The sequence below is a fragment of the Bubalus kerabau genome, chromosome 12 (assembly GCF_029407905.1).
Source record: "Bubalus kerabau isolate K-KA32 ecotype Philippines breed swamp buffalo chromosome 12, PCC_UOA_SB_1v2, whole genome shotgun sequence".
NCBI lineage: Eukaryota > Metazoa > Chordata > Mammalia > Artiodactyla > Bovidae > Bubalus > Bubalus kerabau.
In genome coordinates, this window is record NC_073635.1 from 81,091,602 (window position 1) to 81,117,496 (window position 25,895).

General features: G+C 40.0%; 1 protein-coding gene across 6 annotated transcripts in view; it reads left to right on the forward strand.

The window, feature by feature from the left end:
- Positions 1 to 25,895, forward strand: part of PCCA (propionyl-CoA carboxylase subunit alpha) — a 363,730-nt gene that overhangs the window by 270,458 nt on the left and 67,377 nt on the right. For 4 of the 6 annotated variants that reach the window (XM_055542946.1, XM_055542947.1, XM_055542949.1 and 1 more), the window contains exons 20-21: positions 2,390 to 2,488; positions 22,324 to 22,377. In XM_055542946.1, coding sequence (XP_055398921.1) covers positions 2,390 to 2,488; positions 22,324 to 22,377 — 153 coding nt within the window. Of the gene's footprint in view, positions 1 to 2,389; positions 2,489 to 22,323; positions 22,378 to 22,422; positions 22,823 to 23,570; positions 24,113 to 25,895 lie in introns of those variants that run through there. The other 2 variants (XM_055542944.1, XM_055542950.1) reach the window with 2 other exon arrangements.

Here is a 25,895-nt window from a genome sequence, read left to right on the forward strand (position 1 = left end):
CTTTGCTGCGAGGACCTGGACCAGTGACTGCGGATCCTATTTGTCATCAAAGAGGCTTCTGCTGCCTGTAATCCTGCTTACTCTTTGCCTTGAAGCCATATAATTTGTGGTCTTCTGTGACTGTCTTCTTGCAGTTAGCATGTTTTCAGTGTTCATCTGTGTTGTAGCATGTGTTAGTATTTCATCCATTTTAATTGCCAAGTATATAATATGCTGTTGTGTGGATATATCGTGTTTTATTCAGACATTCATACAATCCATGGGGTTGCAAGAGGCAGACATGACTGAAGTGACTTAGCACGCACACACAACAGTGGTTTACTTCAGGGTGTAATAACCTGGCTCCTCCTTTAAGGTGATCTGAGTAGGTGGGGTACTTTTCTCAATTCCCCTTCATGTGCCCCAAAGACGGTGATTGTGGTTTCCTTGTGAGCCCGTCTGACTTGAAATTAATATCAACTACAAATTTTAAATGCTTATCATTCAAAAGCTTTCTTTACAACATCTAACTTTCTCTTTTTAACAAACAAAACTTCTATAATTGATTGGTGAGCTTTTCTAAACTTTTAAATATAGAATTATTTTAAAGCAATATTTCAGTTTTAGAAGACATTTTTAGCATTTACTATTTGTAAAACTCTTACTTTTGAGAGCTTCTTTTGGAACTCTTTTATTGCATAAAGAGATACTTAAGTTGGGGGTGAAGGCGGAATAGCATGATTGATTTAAAGGAAATTCGTGCTGCTTTAATCAAAACTTCAGCCTTTTCTGCTTCTTACATCTTTATCATGTAGTAGTTTAATAGTAAGTAATATATGAGTAATATGTAAGTAATATATGAGATATTATTATCTGACCTTATTTTTAAAACTATTTTAAAGGTAGGACAATAAAATTATTAAGAGACAGGGGAAGAAAGAAAATATTTATGACTTACCCTGACAAGCATATTGGTTGAGACTTTCATATGTTAACTTATTTAGCACCCTCTCAGATACCCATTTTTACTGTATTATGGTTTGGAAACTGAAGCTCAGAGAAGTTAAATACACCAACTTAGTATACAACTTTCATTTGGTAAAACAGCAATGTCAAGTGAGTCCCAAGTCAGTGTGATTCCAAAGCCGTTGTTTTTTTCTTGCCTGTCATTGAGTTCTACTTTGTGTGCAGAGAGGCCACTAAACCTGGAAATTCAAGCCAGTGCCTGATATATGTCCTACTGATACTTTATTACATAGCCAGTAACCTGTCTTTGTTTTTAGACTTCATGACCACATTAGAGGGGAAATATATATACATAAATGGCTTCCCAGGTGGCTCAGTAGTAAAGAATCCACCTGGCAGTGCAGGAGATGCCAGTTCAATCCCTGGGTTGGGAAGATCCCCTGAAGAAGGAAGTGCAGCCCACTCTAAATACACTTGCCTGGAGAGTCCCATGGACAGAGAAGCCTGGCAGGCCAAAGTCCATGGGTTCACAAAGAGTCAGACATGACTGAGCAACTGAGCACACACTCAAATAACTATCCAAATGTATAGGTAGGCACATACTCTTCTAAACAGTACAAGTCTGTGTGTCTTTGATTTTAGTGAGTATCTTTTAACAGAATTGATAGTGAAAGAATTGTTAAGGATCATGTATATTTTCCCTTCCCTCTCATATTGAAGAATCAGGGAATGGGTGAATGAAAAGGAAGAAATGAGGAATGATACTTTTAAGTTAGCTTTGAGTTGTTTTTCCTTTCAATTGCTTTTATTTACTTGGCTATTAAAATGTTTTTGCTAAGAATATCTGTTTTAGAAGATTATGGGCTTTGGGGGATAACTCCATGAACAATGACTTGATGAAATTAGTAATTTATGATAGACAACAATATGGCAGAAGTTTGCAAAGTTCAAACAGACTTTTAATATTCAACGCCAAAGAATTGTGCCTAATTAAAGCTTCTGTTTAATTAAGATAACAATGCATAGTCCTTCATTAAAATTAACACAGAAGAAGTTCTTTCTTGGTCCTTGGAGAGGATATCATATGCAAGCCCTGTTGTGTGGGTTGCAAAGTGTCACTGAAATTTATATGCATTACTTGTCTAATTGCGGTAAATGTAGCATGTCCAGATAGGTTTAGAGTTAGAAGGCTGTTTGTTACTTGCTGGAAATCACTTGAAACCTCAGTACCCAGAGGCAGCTGTGCCCAGGCCCTTCGCCTCTCCCCAGAGATGCCTGAGAAGACTCTCGCTGGACCCTGTCTTTCATGGCGGGAGCAGTAAACGTGACAGGCTGTTTGGGGAGCCATCTGTTTAGGATGGCTGCTGCTTTGTATGCAGCAATGAACTTGAGATCAGTTCTCTGTCTTTCTTCATGGTAACAGTCTTCTTTGGTGTCACAACAGGTGGAAGTTGATGGGTCGAAACTAAATGTGACCAGCACGTGGAACCTGGCTTCACCCTTGTTGTCTGTCAACGTTGATGGCGTTCAGAGGACGATACAGGTAAATGTTCTGATGAGTTACTTAGAGGCCCTTCAGTATCCTGACCAGTAGCTGTGTCACTAATACTGACAGATACAGTAGGGAGAGCTACATTTTATCCACCTCATGCATCTTATAGTTGAAACATTGTTTCTTGTTTTAGAGGATCTTGAGTTACATCCTGTTCTGAGGAATCAGCTTGTTCCTTTTCCAGGCAATCCAGGAAGGTTATGTGTTATATTTTGGTATAAATAAAGCATCCTATGTGTTTTTCTAAAACTATTAGAAGATTAGCAGTTTTCTTTGCCATTTTGGGGTTTTAGTTGTAAAATATGACTTGGTTACTTTTCCTTCCTCTGTAATTGAAATTGTGGGGTATTGGATCAACAGAAACATGAGCTATTCAGGTTGACTTGCCATAGCACATGGGTGCCTTTTAAAAAATTAAGTAATCTTAACTTGTTAACCCTTCTTTTTCCCCCCAATTTAAAATTTGTTGTTGCATTGAGGATATGCCTTGAAATCTAGCATTGATTGAATGTTGTTTGAAATCAGTGTCCTGTATGTGAAAGTAGAAAATTATGAAAACAGATTCTGCCAAAATTCCTTTACCTCACCACATAGTTGAGGTCCAGGAAAAACAAAACAGAATAGCACAGAACATGCGGCTCTCACGTGCAAACAAAAATCATAAGCCCTCCATAGCATTAAAAATACTCATTTTTTTTCGTTTCTATGAAAATGTTTTTGCATTCTCTTAACTTGATTTTACACAGGAAACTGATTTTTTCTAAAACCTAGAGGAATCAAGAAAGTCACAGATAAAGATTATATACCCCAGATTCATACATACTTCTATTAGAAACTGGGGTGCAGGGGATTCTAGACTCTCAATGAATATTAATAACTAAACTCATTTTCAAGCTTCTGTTTTATTACCTTTGTGGTTGTAAGAAGCGATGAACTCTCAGTAATGAGCCCTCTATTTAGACTTTGGTTTTGTGACTTGCCCTGGTATGTTTTGTCTCTCTCATATTTTTTTTCATCTTCTAAGTATGAGGTTAAACACTCAGAGACCCTTGGGAAAATTTCACTGCATAATCTCCTATCAGGGATGTCCAGTTATTCTGTCTTCAGAACACATGGTTTTGTTGCCCCTGTTTATGTGAATAGAATATGCTCTACCCTGGATGTGCTGTGGCTGACATTCATGTGCTTTGTTCTGGGGGACATAGTATATGACCTCTTGGTAGTGAGGAGAGAGATACAGAGTCCTGCCCTCCACATCTTTGCATCATGGTATTTTCAGTGTTCTTCTCAGTGACTGCACAGGGGTGTCTTACCAGCATTTTTACATGCAAAGTTTCTAGATAAAAATAACACCAGGTATGCCTTTGGAATAATCCCCAGAAATATTTTCCCAAGCATAGGAATAATGCTCATTAAATCTCTTTTCATTCTTCATAAGTGCTTTGTTTAAAAAAGAAGTGTTAATGTGAAATAAATGGCCCTCAAGGCAGACCCCCTTGACTCTTTGGAGAAGGTTATTACTTCTAGTTAAGTGCTCCATCATTGGGAAAAAAGTAAACTCGGAGAGATGAGGGGTAAACTGGAAAAAAAAAAGTCACTTACCTAGTAAAAGATGAGGAAAATTTTTCCTCATCAGAATAGATGAGTTTTACTTCCTTTCTGTGGGCGTTAATACTCAGTGTCAACTCTCTTTTATCTCTAAAATATAATGTGTTCCTGTGAAATTAATAATAATTATAGTAATAAATAGTGCTTAATGGGTATAAGTACAGTTCTAAGCATAGCACATTATATTAAGTCATTTCCTTTTCACAAGAACTACATGAAGCAGGTGCTCTTATTTATACTTTGGTAAATGAAGTGACTGAGGCAGAGAGAAAGTAAATGACCTGCTTAGTGTCACACAGCTCTTGGGAAATAGGACCAGCATTGAAATCCAAGCAGCCTTCTGTAGGATCTGTGCCGAGGCAAGCTAAGTGACCTCCCTGGGATGGCAGCGCCAGGGAGGAGCTGAGCGGAAATTTGAGCCCTGGCCCCGGGGCCCCAGGATGTGCGCTGCTAACCACTGTGCTGTGCAGTGCTTTTCGTTCTCCCATGGAGCTCTGCAGAGACTAATTCATCTCTCATTTATGTTTTAAACCAGTGCTGCTCAGACTTCTGGGTGCTTTGGAATCAAGTGGAAGGTTAAAACTTCTTGGTAAAACTCAAGTGGTTGGACCCACCTGTAGAGTTTATTCTCATGTAGTAGGTGTGGGTGAGGCATGCATTTCTCAGGTCCTAGGTCGTGTTCATGCTGCAGGGGCCACAGTGTGAGAATCACTGCCTTAAATTTACCTTTGTCCTGTAGTCACGTACAGATGCGAGAGCTGGACCAAAAAGAGGGCTGAGTGCCAAAGAATTGATGCTTTTGAACTGCGGTGTTGTTCAAAAGCAGTTTGAGAGTCTTGTAAACTGAAGAGCCTCTTGATGAGGGTAAAAGAGGAGAGTGAAAAAGCTGGCTTAAAATTCAACATTTGAAAAACTAAGATCATGGCGTCCAGTCCCATCATGTCATGGCAAATAGATGGGGAAACAATGGAAACAGTGACAGACTTTATTTCTTTGGGCTCCAAAATCACTACAGATGGTGACTGCAGCCATGATATTAAAAGACACTTGCTCCTTGGAAGAAAAGCTATGACCAATCTAGACAGCATATTAAAAAACAGAGATGTTACTTTGCCAATAGAGGTCCATCTAGTCAAAGCTATGGTTTTTCCAGTAGTCATGTATGGATGGTCGAGTTGAACCATAAAGAAAGCTGAGCACGAAAGATTTGATGCTTTTGAACGATAATGTTGGAGAAGACTCTTGAGAGTCTGTTGGACTGCAAGGATATCAAACCAGTCAATTCTAAAGGAAACCAACTCAAATATTCATTGGAAGGACTGGACTGATGCTGAAGCTCCAATATGATGTGAAGAGTCGACTCAATGGAAAAGACCCTGATGCTGGGAAAGATAGAAGGCAGGAAGAGAAGGGGACAACAGAGGATGAGATGGTTGGATGGCATCATTGACTCAAAGGACATGAGTTTGAGCAAACTCTTGGAGACAGTGAAGGACAGGGAAGCCTGGTGTGCCTCAGTCCATGGGGTCACAAAGAGTCAGACATAACTGAGCAACCAAACAACAACAACAGAGATTAAGCTTGGAGTGATGAGCAAAGTGACTAAGTAGGAGCCAAGGGGTTTGAAGCCTTGTGAGTTATATAGTAGAGATTTTGCTTCATTCTGAGGCCAGTGGGGCCCATGGAAGAGCTTTAGCTAAGAAAGTGATGATGTGAACAGAATTGGAGTTCAGAAAGAGCGTTTTTTGTGGTAGCTGTCGCTGCTGCTTATTCAGTCGTGTCCGACTCTGTGCGACCCCAGAGACGGCAGCCCACCAGGCTCCTCTGTCCCTGGGATTCTCCAGGCAAGAATACTGGAGTGGGTTGCCATTACCTTCTCCAGGGGATCTTCCTGATCCAGGGATCAGACCTGGGTCTCCTGCATCCCAGGCAGATTCTTTACCACCTGAGCCACCAGGATATTTAGATACAGATTAAAACAACAAACAATGTATTATTTAGTTATGTGGGTTCTTAGACTTGGTATCAATGGCACCGCACTGTCTAGGCTTCTCGGAGCTGCTTTCTCCTCCAGTGTTACACTTGCAGTTGGGTCCGTGTTAGTGAATGTACTTTATTCTATGCTGTTTGTTATTACGTTATATTAATACACCACAGTTTGTTTATTCTCTCTCTGCTAGAGAGACATTTGTGTTATTTATTTTGTTAACACAAACAATGCTTCTGTGACCATTTTTTTTTTACTGCACATTTCCTCTTGAAATAACTGTTTTTTCGAGGAATATACCAGTAGAGTGTCTGGGTTTAGGGACTAAGCACCCTCAATCTTACATGGTGATGCCAAATGGTTTTTCCTGTGTGGGTGTACCAATTTCCATGCTACCAGTAGTGACGGAGATGATGATATTAGCACTATGAATAATGAGCTAACACTTTTGTTTACTTTCCATGCCGGGCACTGACTCTTCTAAACACTTCTTTAGTTTATTTAATCCTCCCAGCAGTTCAGTGAAGTATGTGCTGTTGTTATTTCTCATGTTGCAGTTGGAGAAACTGAGGCTTGTAGAGGCTTAATTGCTGGCCCAGGGCATTCTGCTAGTAAACGGAAGAGCCAGAATTCCAACACAGGAATCTGTGCCCTTAACAATTGTTCTTCACGTCGTATGACCCCTTGATATCCAGGTGACTTAAGTTTTTCCTGACTGAGGGATTTAAATAGTACCTCTGTGGTTTTAACGTGTACTATATTCCCTGATGAGGCCCTGGTGGCTCAGATGTAAAGCGTCTGCCTGCAGTGCGGGAGACCTGGGTTTAATCCCTGGGTCAGGCAGATCCCCTGGAAAAGGCAATGGCAACCCACTCCAGTATTCTTGCCTGGAATATCCCAAGGATGGAGGAGCCTGGTAGGCTACAGTCCATGGGATAGCAAAGAGTCGGATACTACTGAACAACTTCACTTTCATATTCCCTGATTAGCAACGGCATTTAAAAAATATTTTTATTGATAGTCCTGTTTTCTCTTCTGCAGAATACCTGTTCATGGCTTTTGCCCTTTTTTTTTTAATAAAAAGTTTTATTTATTTTTTATTTCCTGGCTGTGCTGGATTTTTCTTTCTGCTTGTGGGCTTTCTCTAGTTGTGGCGAGCAGTGGCTCCTCTGAGTTGTGGTGTGTGGGCTTCTCACTCAGGGCCTTCTCTTGACGTGGAGGCACAGGCTCTGGGCTCACGGTCTTCAGTGGTCGCAGCTCCCAGGCTCTGGAGCTCAGGCTCAGGAGTTGTGGCCCACGGGCTCCGCGACATGTGGGGTCTTCCTAGAGCAGGGATTGAACCTGCGTCCCCTGCGTTGGCCGGCAGATTCTTAACGCCTGGACCGCCAGGGACGCCTCGCCCATTTTTTCATGTGATGGTCTTTTTCTTACTGGTTCACAGAAGTTCTTCCGCATTTGTGTGTCCTGAGCCCCCCCGTCAGTTATTTGTGTTACAAGCAACTTCTCCCAGTCTGTAGCTCGTATTTTTTTACCTTTTTAAGTTCTACAAGTAAAGTTCTGAATCTGAGATTTAACGCGAGAATTTTCAATCTTCTCCTTTATGGTTTGTGTAATTTGTATTTATTTAAACAATCCTCTCAATACTCTCAAGCTCCTGTAGATACTTGCCTACGTTTTCTTCTATCTTTTATGTTGTGCTTTTCCACATTTAGACCCTTAATCCTTCTGGAATTGATGATTGTGTATGGTGTGAGTTAAGATCCAGTTTTAGTTTTTGAAATATGTTTAGTTTTTAAAATACTTTATATTTAAAACACAGAAACCATTGCTACTTTAAGTCGTGTTTTTCTCTCCCTCACTATTAATAGTCTGCCATCTTCTTACCTTTCCAACCCCCAGATTCTTTAAAAGGCTTTTTGCTTCTGTGAAATGTTTCTCCATTATGTCAGCAGAAAAGCGGCTTTTTCCATAATAGGAAGCTCCGGAACTGGATCTGCTCTTGTGAGCTGTCAGCTACTTTTGTCTGTCATTTACCTCTGGGGAACCCCTAGCCACTTACAGTTTGTGAGTTTGTGTGTGTCTTTTGCAGGCTAAGGGTCTCAGATGATATTTGAGATACTTTTGCATGGTCATGAAATGGGAGGTGGATGGGGAAGATTCAAGTAAGGAAGTAATGTGAGCTACACATGAAAATTAGGTTGGAGAAGCCAAGTTGTGAACGGAAGGTTAGAGTCTATGCTTTTCAATCACCAGCGGAGATGTCATTGACACTTTTTGCAGAGGAAAGTAATGTCCATCAGAATGCTGTTGCGGGACTTGTGTCTTCACAATAAAGGGGGGAATGGAAAAGTTCATTTAGAAGATACAGTATTCATATTACTTCACTCATGAGGTAATGGGTTCTAAAGTAGGGTGCTGGCAGCGTACAGAAAAGAGAGTGCTGACTTTGGGAGAAGCTGATGATGAGAACTTGACACAGTTTGTTGAATTCTCTATGCGTAGAGTAGGGCTTCCCTGATAGCTCAGTTGGTAAAGAATCTGCCTGCAATGCAGGAGACTCTGGTTTGATTCTTGGGTTGGGAAGATCTGCTGGAGAATGGATAGGCTACCCTCTCCAGTATTCTTGGGCTTCCCTTGTGGCTCAGCTGGTAAAGAATCCACCTGAATATGGGAAACCTGGGTTTGATCCCTGGGTTGGGAAGATCCCCTGGAGAAGGGAAAGGCTACCCACTCCAGTATTCTTGCATAGAGAATCCCATAGACTGTGTATAGGCCATGGGATCACAAAGAGTCAGACACGACTGATCGACTTTCACACACACGTGCATACAGTGGGGTACCGTAGCAACCACAAAATCCTGACTCCCATGAGCACTGGTCTTCTGCTTTGACCATTTTTCTTATTATTTTTTTAATTTGTTTGTATTGGCCTTGCCTGTCATTGTTAGATGGTTATCCTCTTAAAAACAAGGTTTTGAAAGTGAACCCTGCGTTCTGTGTTTTTTTACATGCCAAGCCACCCATCATCTGGTGGTGGTGGTTTAGCCACTAAGTTGTGTCTGACTTCATGGTCCCATGGACTGTAGCCCCGCCAGGCTCCTCTGTCCATGGGATTCTCCAGGCAAGAATACTGGAGTGGGTTGCCATTTCTTTCTCCATGGGATCTTCCCCACCCAGGAGTCAAACCTGTGTCTCCTGCACTGGTGGGTGGATTCTTTATCACTGAGCCTGCAGAGAAGCCCCCACCAGTCATCTACCAGAGTTCTGTGCCAGCCTGAGATCAGATCTGCTGCACTTTTATCAAGATTTTCTTCCACGCTACTTTGTAGCCTCAACAGGATTTTTAAAATTGTGCTAAAATATACATAAATTATAAAACATGAAATTTGCTGTTTTACCCAGTTTCAGGTGTGCAGGTCAGTGGCATTAAGTACATTCACACGGCTGTGCCGCTGTCACCCGCTGTCCATCTCTTGAACTTTCTGTCCTCACAAACTGAAACTGTTCCCTGAAACAATACCCGCCCCCCGGCCCGCCCCGTTCCCCCTCCTCACGGTGCTTGGCAGCCACTGTTCTGCTGTCTGTCACTATGAATTTGACTACCCTAGGCTCTTCATGGAAGTGCACTCACAAAGTGTGTGTATGTTTGAGCCTGGCTTATTTCGATGAGCATAATGTCTTTAAGGTTTACCCGTGTTGTGACATATGTCAAAATTAATTATCAATCATAAAATACATATATACATATCACATTTTGTTTATCCATTCATCTGTTGATGGACTTTTGGGCTGTTTCTGCCTTTTGGCTGTTGTGGATAATATTGCCATGAAAATGGGTGTGCAGATACCTCTTCTGGTCCCTGCTTTTAGTTCTCAGGGGTATATGCCCACAATTGGAATTGCTGGATCACAGGGTAATTCTAGGGTAATCTTTTGAAGAAGCTCCATTCTGTTTTCAACAGCAGCTGCACTATTTTACACTCCTACCAGCACCACTCAAGGACCAATTTCTGCACATTTTCACCAACGCTTGGTATTTTCTGATCATTGCTGTTGTTGTAATAGCTCTCCCAGTGGATGTGAAGCAGCATCTCATTGTGGGACAGGATTTTCTGGATCGTCATTAAAAAAGCATTCAGGGTACTTCTCAATACTTGCCATTTCTTTATCTATTTTACTGTGTAACCAACTCGTTGCATAAATGGAACTCTTTTGCTGCCAGTAGAAGTAACTGTCTTACAACCATTCTTTCAAATTTGTCATCTCAGTTTATTTTTTCCTCCCATGCATAAGCTCACATACACTTCTCACAGTCCATAAAGTTGCTATCAGGTCATAAGCAAAGTCGTAGCCTATCTGGCAGAGAATGTGTCTGAAAGTCTAGTTCATTGTAATGTCAAAACTGATTAAAAAAACCCAAAACACCTCTTGATTAAAGCTGCTAAAATTTCTCAGACTGAGAAGTGTTTTCAGGGAATACAAGAGTGTTGCTTGCTTCTTTCTTGGTTTATATCCTCCTGCACTTCCTACCTGCTATCCTGGGGTCTCTCCGGAGTTGCAGGATGGGGGAAGGGTGAGTAGTAACTTGTTGGAGGAACTAGGTTGACCAAGGCACACGGTATTCATTCTTCCCAGGCATGACAAGTGCCCAAAGCTGTCTGGGTCTTCTAGGACATTTTGTGGGTTTGGGAGGAATTCCTCACTTGCAGAACTCTTAATGCCCTGCTCTGTCTTTTCCTGATTCCCATCCCTCCTGGTAGGCAGAGTCTCTTAAAGTTACCCAGCGTGGGTCTCTTCTCCGTGATCCACGTCCAGGCCACGTGCGTGCCTCGCCACAGTCTGTCTTCTTTCCCTGTTACCAGGAGTCTTGCTTATCCTCCCTAGGTGTCCCTCAAAACCCACGAGTTTCAGAAAATCAAGGGAGTCTCATGAATTCCTTGAAGTTTTCAACCTTGAATTCTTAGCTTAAGAATTCATGTCCTCAGAGAAGGCAATGGCACCCCACTCCAGTACTCTTGCCTGGAAAATCCCATGGATGGAGGAGCCTGGTAGGCTGCAGTCCATGGGGCCGTGAAGAGTCGGACACTACTGGGTGACTTCACTTTCACTTTTCACTTTCATGCATTGGAGAAGGACATGGCAACCCACTCCAGTTTCTTGCCTGGAGAATCCCAGGTATGGGAGAGCCTGGTGGGCTGCTGTCTATGGGGTTGCACAGAGTTGGACACGACTGAAGCAACTTGGCAGCAGCAAGGCCACCACCCAGGCAGAAGATGGTAGCAATCAGTACATGCTGAGACCCCAGACTGGTTGGAACCAGAAGGTTGATGATTGGCATTCCTGGAATTCCACCCTGTTACCTCACCACCAACCAATCAGAAGAAAGTCATGTACCCTGCAGCCCTTCCCCAAATGTTGCCTTTAAAAACTCTTCCACAAGAGGGAGGGGACATATGTATATCCATGATTGATTCATGTTGAGGTTTGACAGAAAACAACAAAATTCTGTAAAGCAGTTATCCTTCAATTAAAGAATAAACAAATTTAAAAAAAAAAAAAAAAAGAATTCATGTCCTCTATTTTTTAACCTCTTTCCTATTGTCTTGAAGTAGGAATGGGTAATTGCTGGTTTTGCTGTGTCTTAGTTTCTTGCCTAGCATGTCCTGCTCGGTAGCGTGGTCTACCATCTTGCTTAAGGATATGTGGGTATTTAACACCTCTCTAGTTTTATTGCTGAATCCCTATATCTACACAGTCTTCCCTGATAATCCGGGCTTCCCTGAGAGCTCAGTGGTGAAGAATCCGCCTGCAGTGCAGGAGACCCTGCTTCGATTCCTGGGTTGGGAAGATCTCCTGAAGAATGGATAGGCTACCCTCTCCAGTATTTTTGGGCTTCCCTTGTGGCTCTGCTGGAAAAGAATCTGCCTGCAATGCAGGAGACCCCGGTTCGATCTCTGGGTTGGGAAGATCCCCTGGAGAAGGGAAAGGCTCCCCACTCCAGTATTCTGGCCGGGAGCATTCCATGGACTGTGTAGTCCACAGGGTCCTAAAGAGTTGGGCACGACTGAGCAGCTTTCACCACCACCACCCTGTGTCTACGTGGAAAGAGCACTGAACATCTTTATTTGATTAGATGATGAAATATTAATACTTGGGGAAGAAGCCTTACTTTTGCTTTAGTAGTTCGTTCCCTTCTCCAATCACGTTATATTTATCTGTTCACTTTCCTTGTTTCCATAGGTAAGCCTCATGAATTTAATATTATCTATTCATTTCCTTAAAAATAAATTGTATTTTGGCATGTACCATTATTTGGATAATGAATTTCATAAATGACTAAATTGTTTTAATTGGTCTGAATTACCTGTTTAAGTTTTGATTTGACCTTTAATTTCCACCTCCTTGTTGAGTTCCTGGCCCATGTTAAAGCTCAGAAACTGGACGAATGGTTGAGTGGGTGGATGAATGGGTAGTCATCTTTCATTTTTGTAATCTCAGAAATAAATCTGCCGTATCTCTACCTTCATTTTAAGATTTAGATTTCTTCTAAGCCTTCGTCAAATTAAGTTATGTGCATAAGATAGCCTTCTTTGCCATTTTATCCATTCTCTTTAATTCCTGATCTTCCAACATTTGTGAAATCCGTTATCTATTGGATAGCATGGCGGGTTGGTCTGTGCAGATACAGAATCACGGTATTCCCAGGAACTTGCCCACGAAAGTATCTTGCTTATATAGCACGTCTCTTTCCAGTCAAGTCCCTGTTTGCCCTCATTTGCCGTGGGAGCACCTGAGCTGGTGCAGACGATCAGTACCACCTCTTGATGGTTATTGAGTAGGGTCCACCCAGACTGTTGCTCATTTCTTCCTTTGCCAGGTGTGCACACACCTTGCTTGCACTCTCTCCCCCAGCATCACTAATTATTCATGGCGCGTACCACCTCTTACTCCAGTATGTCCACGTGTCTACATGGTACTTTCTTTTTTTCTTATGTATTTTAAATACTTAAGATTCGAGAGAATCATACTCTTGGACACAAATTTCCACCATTATTAATAACTTTAAGTCTAGAGCTAATGATGCATTTATCTGATGGGGGAAGAGATCATATGTTTTGAAATAAGGTAATCTGTAATAAAGAACTGGGGATATAAACCTTAAAAACTCCTGAAGATACTTAAAGGCCCTCTTTAGAATTTTAATACTTTTAAAATCCATTTCTTCATCTAATAATTAAACATTTTTCTTCAAATATTATTGTTCAATGAAAATAAAATGATAGTATTTCATGATTATTTTCTTTTTACTGTTGGAAAAGAAATGCAAAAAAGCAAAATGGCTGTCTGGGGAGGCCTTACAAATAGCTGTGAAAAGAAGAAAAGTGAAAAGCAAAGGAGAAAAGGAAAGATATAAACATCTGAATGCAGAGTTCCAAAGAATAGCAAGAAGAGATAAGAAAGCCTTCTTCAGTGATCAATGCAAAGAAATAGAGGAAAACAACAGAATGGGAAAGACTAGAGATCTCTTCAAGAAAGTCAGAGATACCAAAGGAACATTTCATGCAAAGATGAGCTCGATAAAGGACAGAAATGGTATGGACCTAACAGAAGCAGAAGATATTAAGAAGAGATGGCAAGAATACACAGAAGAACTGTACAAAAAAGATCTTCACGACCCAGATAATCACAATGGTGTGATCACTGACCTAGAGCCAGACATCGTGGAATGTGAAGTCAAGTAGGCCTTAGAAAGCGTCACTACGAACAAAGCTAGTGGAGATGATAGAAAAACATCTATTTCTGCTTTATTGACTATGCCAAAGCCTTTGACTGTGTGGATCACAATAAACTGTGGAAAATTCTGAAAGAGATGGGAATACCAGACCACCTGATCTGCCTCTTGAGAAATTTGTATGCAAGTCAGGAAGCAACAGTAAGAACCGGACATGGAACAACAGACTGGTTCCAAATAGGAAAAGGAGTACGTCAAGGCGGTATATTGTCACCCTGTTTATTTAACTTTTATGCAGAGTACATCATGAGAAACGCTGGACTGGAAGAAACACAAGCTGGAATCAAGATTGCCGGGAGAAATCTCAATAACCTCAGATATGCAGATGACACCACCCTTATGGCAGAAAGTGAAGAGGAACTCAAAAGCCTCTTGATGAAAGTGAAAGTGGAGAGTGAAAAAGTTGGCTTAAAGCTCAACGTTCAGAAAACGAAGATCATGGCATCTGGTCCCATCACTTCATGGGAAATAGATGGGGAAACAGTGGAAACAGTGTCAGACTTTATTTTTCTGGGCTCCAAAATCACTGCAGATGGTGACTGCAGCCATGAAATTAAAAGACGCTTACTCCTTGGAAGGAAAGTTATGACCAACCTAGATAGCATATTCAAAAGCAGAGACATTACTTTGCCAACCAAGGTCCGTCTAGTCAAGGCTATGGTTTTTCCAGTGGTCATGTATGGATGTGAGAGTTGGACTGTGAAGAAAGCTGAGCGCCGAAGAATTGATGCTTTTGACCTGTGGTGTTGGAGAAGACTCTTGAGAGTCCCTTGGACAGCAAGGAGATCCAACCAGTCCATTCTAAAGGAGATCAGCCCTGGGATTTCTTTGGAAGGAATGATGCTGAAGCTGAAACTCCAGTACTTTGGCCACCTCATGCAAAGAGTTGACTCATTGGAAAAGACTCTGATGCTGGGAGGGATTGGGGGCCAGAGGAGAAGGGGACGACAGAGGATGAGATGGCTGGATGGCATCACTGACTCGATGGACATGAGTCTGAGTGAACTCCGGGAGTTGGTGATGGACAGGGAGGCCTGGCGTGCTTCGATTCATGGGGTCGCAAAGAGTCAGACATGACTGAGCGACTGATCTGATCGGATCTGATCTGATACACTGGAGCATTCCTGCTATTTTCACTGTATATGTGGAATCCATCAGTAATAGTGCATATTAAATACGTCTTAATGATATAACCTGAGAAACTAACAATCTTTTCTCATTCTTTTGTGGAAAGATATATTCTCATTTCCAAATTACCAATTTTAAAAGTTATGAAATGAAACAGTTTGTCCAATAGGAATCTAATATGGGCCATATTTGCAGTTCTTGAGTTTTCATAGTAGCCACATTAAGAAAACAAGAACAACTGAAATTCTCTTTTAAAATCCATTTATTTAATCTAGTATTTCCAAAGTGTTAACATTCTACCTGAAACAGTATTTAAAAATTACTAATGTGATATCGGAAGTGAAATGTACACCTGACATATATATGACAAAAAGTAATGTAAGTTGAATGATTAAAGTGGAAAACACCAAAACAATGAAGTTGTGTTTAAAAGAAAATATATATACTACTTCTGTATTTAAAATTAAATTATAAATTTATTTTCTCAGTTGCCTTAATCACATTTCAAATTCTCAATAGCCATATGTGGCTAGTTAGATGGCTCACAAATAAAACCTTTTGTAAGTCAGATGGTGTTAATGCAAGGGGAAAAAAAAAACAACAACCACATTTTTAGCAAGTGTTCCTCTTCTCATTTCAACCACAGTTTTGGTTTTTATCATTAAAGATTAGAAATAGATGAACTAAATTCATTTTTAAAGAGAAGATAAATTTCTCATCTAGGTGACAACCTTTTAAAATTTTTATTTATAAGCTTAACAGAAATTAGAACAATTTTAAAAAAGTGACGTGATTTCCTGTCTGGAACGTATAACTGAAGTGTTGAAACTAAACAGAAAATTTTGCCGTTCTATACATGTTAAGCGCACTGCTTTTCTTCACACATCCAAGCACCTTCCTACTCTGGAACGTGCCGGATAAATAGAACTTCTTTTATTATTCCTATGACTGGAGTCTCTTCCTGTGAAGTAATTTTTTTTTTTTTTTTTAAGAAGCGCTTTAATTTTACTCTAAAGAATTCAGTTTTCAGTTTCTTACAATGTAATTTGTCTGCTGGGATTTGATGTATTGTTTCTCGCTAGCATTTTCCATACTAGATTTTCATTTTGCGTAGTCACGTTGTTTGAACATTTGCGAGCAGGGCCCACTAACTGCTGTTGGCCTGCTCCTTTGTGTGGCATGATTTCTTCTCCCCACTGCTCACAGCAGGTTGTCTACAGGCCTGAAGAGTAGCTAAATACTTTTGAAAATATCTTGAGATCCTGCTAAGGTCTTAACAATTTCCGCATTTGTGTGATGTGCAGCTATTCATGGTGTACCTTTGAAGGCTTTTTTCTTTTTATTTCTCATATTCTTGCTTAAATATTTTCAAGAGAAGATAAATTTATTATAAATAACAGTACAAAGCTGATTGCAGTCCTATTGCATTCTGCATTGAATAGGTCATTGATATTCAACTAAGTGGAACAAATTTTCTATGTTAAAGCAGACAAATTTGGAATAGTGTCACATGCATCTCATGTTATTTACTACAGAATACCAGATTAAATGGATTACTTGTGAATTGATTGCAGTGTTAAATAGATGATATAACATGATAACTTAAAATGCTCAGTGGGCCTTTGTAATATAGAATAGTATACAAGCACATGAATATAATAGAAGAGAGGTTATCGTGTTTGTTGAATGTATGTCTGTGATATATTTGCCAAATGCTTGTCCAGAGAGAATTTGAATAGATTTTTAAGATTTAACCTTGATTTTCTGTTTCTAAAGAAAATGGATTTTCTCACCATTTCAGAAGACAAATGAAAAATGTTATTTTTTTTTTTCTGGTTTTTAGATTAAAATAACTCCCACAACTTCTGAGAACAAACTTTAGTTTTAATCCTAATAAATGTATGAGTACAGGTGCTAAAATAAATATGTTAGGAATATCTTGACGAGAAAATTAAATGAAGTAGTAGCTTACATTTTGCTTATACTGTACCAGTACCAGAAAAAAGTGAATTTGAAAGTAATCGTCTTATGTTTTTAGGCCCCAAATAAGTGTACCCCACATTTTTTAGATGTTTCCTCCCCCCATTCCCTTAGAAGTAATTAGCTGTTATTTTTTAACTATATGCATGTGGTTACTCTGGAGTCATCAAGTGTAATATGAAACCATCTATTTAGAATGTATAGGATATATAAATAAATAACTTGAAGAAGTAGAGGATGGTATTTTTTCCTAATGAAGTAGGAGATGAAAGAGTAATTATTAACCATCTCCTTTTCACATTCCTGAAAACATCAATTACAGTTACACATCTTAGAAACAAGCCCACCAGTAGTAGCACAGAAATAACGCCTTTCACTGTGCTTCAAAAAATTTAATCACTATTTAACAGCTGGGATGTATTTATAGCCATAATTCAAAATATTAATTTCAGTGCAGGTCTGCCTGCTTTTGTAGTGTAGCCTAGAAGCTTAGCCATTTTCTTGTCTCTAGTGGCATGTGTTTTATGATTTGGAGTTGCTTTTAAAAATTTAATGTAATGGGAAAGTGTCTTTCTCAATCCCCTCCCCCTCCCCCACACACACTTCTTTCTTCTCTTCTATCTGTTAAGTAGAAAATTATGTTTTAGTAGCTGCCACAAGAAGAGGATTTTGAACAGTATAAACACTGATTATGGAAAATAATGCAGGCAGCTGCACTGAAGACCGATAAGACCAATCCCGTAGTAATGGCCTTTAAAACATACTATCAAGTTGGGAATCAGTGAGGGGAAAGAGACAACTATGACTGTTTCTTCTCTTACTGTTCAGCAAGATTACTTTTAAAGGTGAAACTGCCTCTGATTTTATTATCTGAGAGATATCTTTGGAGCATTTTAGAACTTTGTGAATGTTTTGCTTTTTTTGACTGAGCAATCTTGCTAATTGTGCATGAATTTGATTCTAACAAATGTTGAAATTGTTGCATTAACAAAGTCTTCTTAAATATTCTTTTCCTTAAAGAAGGGAAAAGGGAGTATATTTTATAAATGTTGAAGCAGACTATTAGAATAAGAAAAGAAGGCCATTTTTGTCTAGCTATGAAGTGCCACTTAAAATAGAAAATGGGGTGAAATATTTGGAGAAAATATTTTAGGATAGGATATGTTTCAGGAAAATAAGTTTTAAGTTTTATTTTATTTTTGCTCTGAGCCTATCAAGTGGCCAGTTGGTGTGTGTTTGGGCGTGCCTCAGACTCGTCGTAGGCATGGAGTGCTTTGTTCTCCGTGGAGTCATAAACCAAATGGTCTCAATTCTAGACTGTGAGAAAAGTGTGCATTCCTGTTTCCTGTAGCCAAGTAAATTCCAATTTTGAGTGAAATTTTATTTCCCTGTTTTCTATTACGTCCGTCTTTATTGCTGAGATATGTCAGGTGTGGATGCTTTCAAGTACACAGACGGGAGTAGCTGTGGTGAGAACAATCTGAGACTCTGTAGATAAGTGATTTTAACTTGCTTTCAATTGAATGCGATAGGGTAACTTATTGGTGCTTATATGTATGGTTTACATATCATTGTTACAATTTAATTGTTTGTAAAAATATAAATTCTAAACCTGTTTCCATTTTACATATTGCAGAATTACTTCTGTTTGCCTGGGAATCAGCCCAGCCCTTGTAGGGTAAGGGAAAGGAACCGTTGTATTTTGTAAATGTCTCCTACATAGAAAGTAATGCCAGTACAACTCAGGCAGTGGACTAGACTCAGGAGATACAGCCGTGACCAAGACTTACATTGTATCAGGGGGATGTAGATGCCAAACACATAAACACATAAAGAAGGTAACTTGAGTGCTAAGAAGGTCAGTGAAGACTGTAACAGGATAATCATTGAAGATGATTAAGGAGATAGCTTTAGGCAGGGAGAGAAGCTTTTGTTAGGAAGTCCTCTCTGAATAGCTACCATTGAGATGAAACCTGTGGGGAGTAGGAGGAAGCCTTACAAAAATCTAGGGGAGTAAAGTCCCAAGTGGAAAGAATAGCAAGTGTAAAGGCCCTGAGGCAGGAACAGGACTAGGACTGGTTTGTGTGGAGGCCAGAAGAAAGGTCAGTATCCCAAGTGTAGTTGTTTAGTCACCGAGTCGTGTCCAACTTTTTGCAACCCCGTGGACTGCAGCACACCAGGCTTCCCTGTCCATCACCAACTCCCAGAGTTTACTCAAACTCATGTCCATTGAGTTGGTGATGCCATCCAACCATCTCATCCTCTGTCATTCCCTTCTCCTCCCGCCTTCAGTCTTTCCCAGCATCAAGGTCTTTTCAAATGAGTCAGTTCTTCGCATCAGGTGGCTAAAGTGTTGGAGTTTCAGCTTGAGCATCAGTCCTTCCATTGAATATTCAGGACTGATCTCCTTTAGGATGGACTGATTGGATCTCCTTGCTGTCCAAGGGACTCTCAAGAGTCTTCTCCAACACCACACTTCCAAAGCGTCAATTCTTCGGTGCTCAGCTTTCTTTGTGATCCAACTCTCACATCCATACATGACTACTGGAAAAACCATAGCCTTGACTAGACAGACTTGTTGGCAAAGTAATGTCTCTGCTTTTGAATATGCTGTCTAGGTTGGTCATAACTTTCCTTCCAAGGAGTAAGCGTCTTTTAATTTCATGGCTGCATTCACCACCTGCAGTGATTTTGGAGCCCAAGAACATAAAGTGTGTCACTGTTTCCATTGTTTCTCCATCTGTTTGCCATGAAGTGATGGGACCAGATGCCATGATCTTAGTTTCCTGATTGTTGAGCTTTAAGCTGACTTTTTCACTCTCCTCTTTCACATTCATCAAGAGTCTCTTTAGTTCTTCATTTTCTGGCATAAGGGTGGTGTCATCTGCATATCTGAGGTTATTGATATTTCTCCTGGCAATCTTGATTCCAGATTGTACTTTATCCAGCCCTGCGTTTCTCATGATGTACTCTGCAAGTGTAGTTAGAGTGCTAAATATAGACAGGGACCAGGTCATATAGGATCTTTGTAGACCCAGAAAATTGGGTTTTATTAAATTCCTTCTGCAAAACTTTTGAAGAGTTTGAATAGAACAATGGTAAGACGTGCTTTAGGAGATGGCAATAGCAACCCACTCCAGTACTCTTGCCTGGAAAATCCCATGGACAGAGGAGCCTGGTAGGCTGCAGTCCATGGGGTCACAAAGAGTCAGACACGACTGAGCGACTTCACTTTCACTTTCCACTTTCATGCATTGGAGAAGGAAATGGCAACCCACTCCAGTGTTCTTGCCTGGAGAATCTGAGGGACGGGGGAGCCTTGTGGGCTGCCGTCTATGGGGTCGCACAGAGTCGGACACGACTTAGCAGCAGCAGCAGCAAGATGTGCTTTAAAAGGGCTGCTGTGAGGCAGGTGGACTCCTGGGAACAAGTGGTAGAGACAAGGAAATGATTTGTATGTTCATGGTGGTCATCTACGTGAGAGGTGCTGACGATGGTTTAGACAAAGAGTCAGTCAAATCCAGCCCACTACCAGTTTTTGTACAGTTCACTAGTTGAGTGGTTTTTTAAAGTTTGGAAGTATTACATTTTAAATGGTTGAAAGAAAAAAGAATGTTTCATGACACATGAAAAGTATATGAGATTCAAATTTTAGGTTCGTAAATACAGTTTTACCAGAACACAGCTGCCTTTATTCATTTTTATCTGTCTGTGGAGTTTTATCATATGTAGCAACTCAGTGCCCTGCTTTTTCCCTATTGACAGCAGTTCAGTGGCTTAGGAGTTTGTGGGGATTTTTTTTTTTTTTTTGGATGCAGGACCAAGATTGAATTTTTTCTGAACAGAAAGAACTGTCCTCAGCCACTATTATGGAACATCTTACAGCTTTGAAAATTAGCTTGTGCTGTGGACTTGATAATATTTCTTAATGAATTCACGCTGAAACTGTAAGACAAAACAGCATTTACATGCAAAATGCACACTGTGGTCAAGTCTTTTTGACAAATGATGTTTGAGACACAGCTAGTGTCAAGTTGCTTTTTAGAGTCCGTGGGCTGTCAAAACAAGAAGTGGACTAGAGGTCCAACAGCATTTTTCAAATCTCAGTGCAAAAGCAAAGACTATTTCCATATTTTATAATCTACATAACTGTACTGTTGAGGATATTTCACTTACCCTTCAATTGGAAGTGATTAAATTGCAAAATAATGTTATGCTAAGGCAGATATCAAGAGAAGAATCTAGCAAAACCTGGCCCTTTGGAGAAAAAAATTGTCAGCCCTTGGCGTAGACTAAGGTGGTAGTGGTGGCGAAGACTTGAAGTGAGCCAATGTGACATATATTTTGGAGGGAAGATAGAGAAGATTGGTAGGTGGATTAGATACTAGGTATGAAGGCAGTTAAAGAATTGAAGATGAGCCCTGAGTGAATGATGATAGTATTTACTGAGATGGGAAGGCTAGGGGAGAAGCAGGTTTGGGGAGGCAGATCAAGAATTCTGTTTGGACTTGCTAGGTTTAATATGTGCATTAGATATCCAAGTATTGCTATCCAACTAACAGATGACTACATGAGTCTTGAACTCAGGATAAGTGAGAGTTGAAAACGTAAATTTGATGATCATATTCATTAGATTTTCTGTAAAATCTAATGGATTTCGTATATGGATCTGCCATATACAAAAGATTGAAGTTGGACCCTTACATTACACCAGATACAAAAATTGACACAAAGTGGATTAAAGACCTAAGCATAATGCCTAAAACTATAAAACTTCCAGAAGAAAATGTAGGCGAAAGCTTCATGACTTTGGAATTGACAGTGATTTCTTGGATATAACTCCAAAATTGTAAGCAGAAAAGCATAGATACATTGGACTATATAAAATTTAAGGAAAATTGTGTATCAAAGGACACAATGGAGTGAAGAGGCATCCTGTGGAATGGGAGAAATATTTGAAGTCATACATCTGATAAAGGGTTAATATCCAGAATATATAAAGAACTCTTGCAGCTTAACAACAGGAAATTAAATAACCTGATTAAAAGTTGGACAAAGGCCTTGAATAGATGTTGCTCCAGTGAAGAAGCACAAGTGGGCAACAAGCACAGGAAGAGGTGCTTGGCATCTTACTTCATACATGTATCTGCCCTTCATTCCTTTTTATGGCCAAATAATATTCTATTGCATGAAATACCATATTTTGTTTATTCATTTATCAGTCGATGGACATGTGGGTTGTTTGGCTATTAGGAGTAATGCTGCTATGAACATTCAGGTACATGTTTTTGTGTGGCTGAGAATTCATTTTATGTCTCTTTTTTTCCCCAGTGTCTTTCTCGAGAAGCAGGGGGCAACATGAGCATTCAGTTTCTTGGCACAGTGGTAAGTAGGAAAGGATGACTACTTTATATGTTCTTTAATTTACAGAGAGATCAACTGGAAAAGTGATCAGCTGGTTTTAGCCCTTGTGTTTGAACTTGGCTTCACCGTGGTTTTGTTTTGCTGTTAAGTGAGATGTCTTTGTATAAGAAATGGATTCTTTAACATGTGGGGAAAATTCTCGTGATGGAGTAAGTTTAGCTATTTCTTATTAGAGACAAAATAATTTTAAAAATTATTTGCAGTTTGTTGAATCTTTGAAGTACTTTTTTCGCTGGATACTCTTTCCCTATTTTTGATAAAAATAAAAACAAATTTTAAAAAGATGCTTATGAATAGTGACCTTGGGGGGTTCCCTGGTGGCCTAGTGGTTAGGACTCTGTGCTCTCACTGCCGAGGGCCCAGGTTCAATCCTTGGTCAGGGAAGTAAGATCCCACAATAAGCCAGGTGGCATAACCAAAAAAAAAAAAAAACCAAACAAACAGGTGATTGATATTTTATGTTTGGTTTTTTTTTTTTTCGCTTAGTTTTCCATCTAGCTTCTTCTATTAGGTCCACATTTCTAATGAAATTGAATAATAATTTCAAAATTATATAGCTCTACATAGTAAAAAGAAACTTATTTCACACTTATTTTTACTTATGAGTTTATAGGTACCATATTAGTAGTAGTATAATTTTCCAAAATAATTTGGTGAAAAAGATATTTTATTGTTTTAATATCATTTCTCCACTTATTGCTATTGTATTTGCATATTTCTCTGTGTATTCTTCTGTTAGGTATCATTTATAATCTGTAAAATGGTTCATATCTTTTGGGTACCTTGTTTAGGTTGTAAATTTACATTGGGTATTTCTGTTGGCTCTGTAACTTGAGGATATCAGCGGACAAGTTTGTGGCTTAGATCAAAAGAAAAGTGACTTTGCCACTGAGTTACAGAGGATATCAATAACAATGTCCATTTACTTCATGCATTGTACTTTATATATGTATAGAGGTGTGGTATAGTTTACAGATTAAAGTACATGTGAAGACACTTGTCCAATATGTACTTTTTAAGTGTTGCACCTAGGACTTGTAGTTATTCTTGCTTTTCTGATTAATAGTTATTAGTTAAGTTCAGTTGATCAGTCATGTCCGAATCTTTGTGACCCCATGAATCGCAGCATGACACGCCTCCCTGTCTATAACCAGCTCCTGGAGTTTACCCAAACTCACGTCCATCGAGTCAGTGATGCCATCCAACCATCTCATCCTCTGCAACCCCTTCTCCTCCTGCCCCCAATCCCTCCCAGCATCAGAGTCTTTTCCAATGAGTCAACTCTTCGCATGAGGTGGCCAAAGTATTGGAGTTTCAGCCTCAGCATCAGTCCTTCCAGTGAACACCCAGGACTGATCTCCTTCAGAATGGACTGGTTGGATCTCCTTGCAGTCCAAGGGACTCTCAAGAGTCTTCTCCAACACCACAGTTCAAAAGCATCAATTCTTCGGCACTCGGCTTTCTTCACAGTCCAACTCTCACATCCATACATGACTACTGGAAAAACCATAGCCTTGACTAGATGATCTTTGTTGGCAAAGTAATGTCTCTGCTTTTGAATATGCCGTCTAGGTTGGTCATAAGTTTCCTTCCAAGGAGTAAGCATCTTTTAATTTCATGGCTGCAGTCACCATCTGCAGTGATTTTGGAGCCCCAAAAAATAAAGTCTGACACTGTTTCCACTGTTTCCCCATCTGTTTGCCATGAAGTGATGGGACCAGATGCCATGATCTTAGTTTTCTGAGTGTTGAGCTTTAAGCCAACTTTTTCACTCTCCTCTTTCACTTTCATCAAGAGGATTTTTAGTTCCTCTTCACTTTCTTCCATAAGGGTGGTGTCATCTGCATATCAGGTTACTGATATTTCTCCTGGCAGTCTTGATTCCAGCTTGTGCTTCTTCCAGCCCAGCATTTCTCATGATGTACTCTGCATTTAAGTTAAATAAGCAGGGTGACAATATACATCCTTGACGTACTCCTTTTCCTATTTGGAGCCAGTCTGTTGTTCCATGTCCAGTTCTAACTCTTGCTTCCTGACCTGCATATAGGTTTCTCAAGAGGCAGGTCAGGTGGTCTGATATTCCCATCTCTTTCAGAATTTTCCAGTTTATTGTGATCCACACAGTCAAAGACTTTGGCATGTGCTTATTTTTTCAACTAAAAAATTTAAATTTTATTTAAATCCATAAGAAATTGGATTAGGGTTCTCCAGAGAAATAGAACCAACAGAGTATGTGTATTATGTTTTCATATGTAAGGAGAGAGAGAGAGAGATTGGTTGGTTGATTGACTTTAAGCAGTTGATTCCTCTGAGTGTGGAGGCAATTCCCAAACCTGCAGAGTAGTTACATTTCAAGTTCAAGGTCAGTGTGCCTGTAGTATTCCTTCCTGCTTGGGAGGTTAATCCTTTTTCTTCAACTGATTGAAAGAGGCCCACCCATGTTATTAGAGGGTAATCTGCTTTACTCAGAGTCTACTGATTTAAATGTTAACCTCATCTAAAAATGAAAGAAAAAACAAAACAAAACCATGGCACTTTTCTGGAGGTCCATTGGTTAAGACTCTGTGCTCCTAATGCTGGGGGTGCAGGTTTGATCCCTGGTTGAGTAACTAAGATCCTGCATGCCTTGGCCAAAAAAAAAAAAAAGGAACAAAAAACCCTTTATAGAAACATCTAGAATACTGTTTGACCAAATATCTGAATACTGTTGGCTAGCCAAGTTGACACACAAAATTAACCATTGTCAAAGTGTTCATTTTATCCCTTAGAGGTTTTGAAGTTTTTAACAATAGACGTATTCTTCCAGAAACAGATTTACACATCTTTTCATGCAACAATTGTGAACATCTTCCTACGTCATTGCATAAAGATCCATGCCATTCTTTTTTTATCAGCTACCAAGGCTTACATTATGGGTAGAGTCTTCTGGACCTCTTGTTCTCATGCTAGAAAGGGTTTTTGTGCTGTGTCTGCTATTTGTTACTGCTCCTTGCATTCTAATAGATTTCTCAGGGTTCAGACATTGAAAAAAATACTTCTTGACAGCCACAGCCTGCAAAAGAAAACCCAAACCAACATAAACTTCCTCCTACAATTTTTCCTGTCTCAGAAAATGGCAACTTAAGCTAAAAGTTTGTCTTTTCCTTGAATTCCCTCTTCCGCCACTCTCACTGCCCCCATCCTGACGAAAGTCTTCATCACCTCTTGTCCAAATTGTTGGAGCAGCCAGTCTTCCCACCTCCACCCCTGCTCCCTGCTTATCATTAATATAGCGGTTAAAGTGATCCTTTTAAAATACACATCAGCTCAGCCAGCCTAGTTGCTAGTCTTCAAACATGTCAGGCACTAGCATCAGGGCCTCCTCCCTTGCCTCTCTTCTGCCAGGCCCAGCTCTCACGGCCTCATCTAAGCCTGATTACCTCCCGAAGGCGCCACTGCCAAATAGCGGCACCGTGAGGATGGGGACGCCAACGTATGAA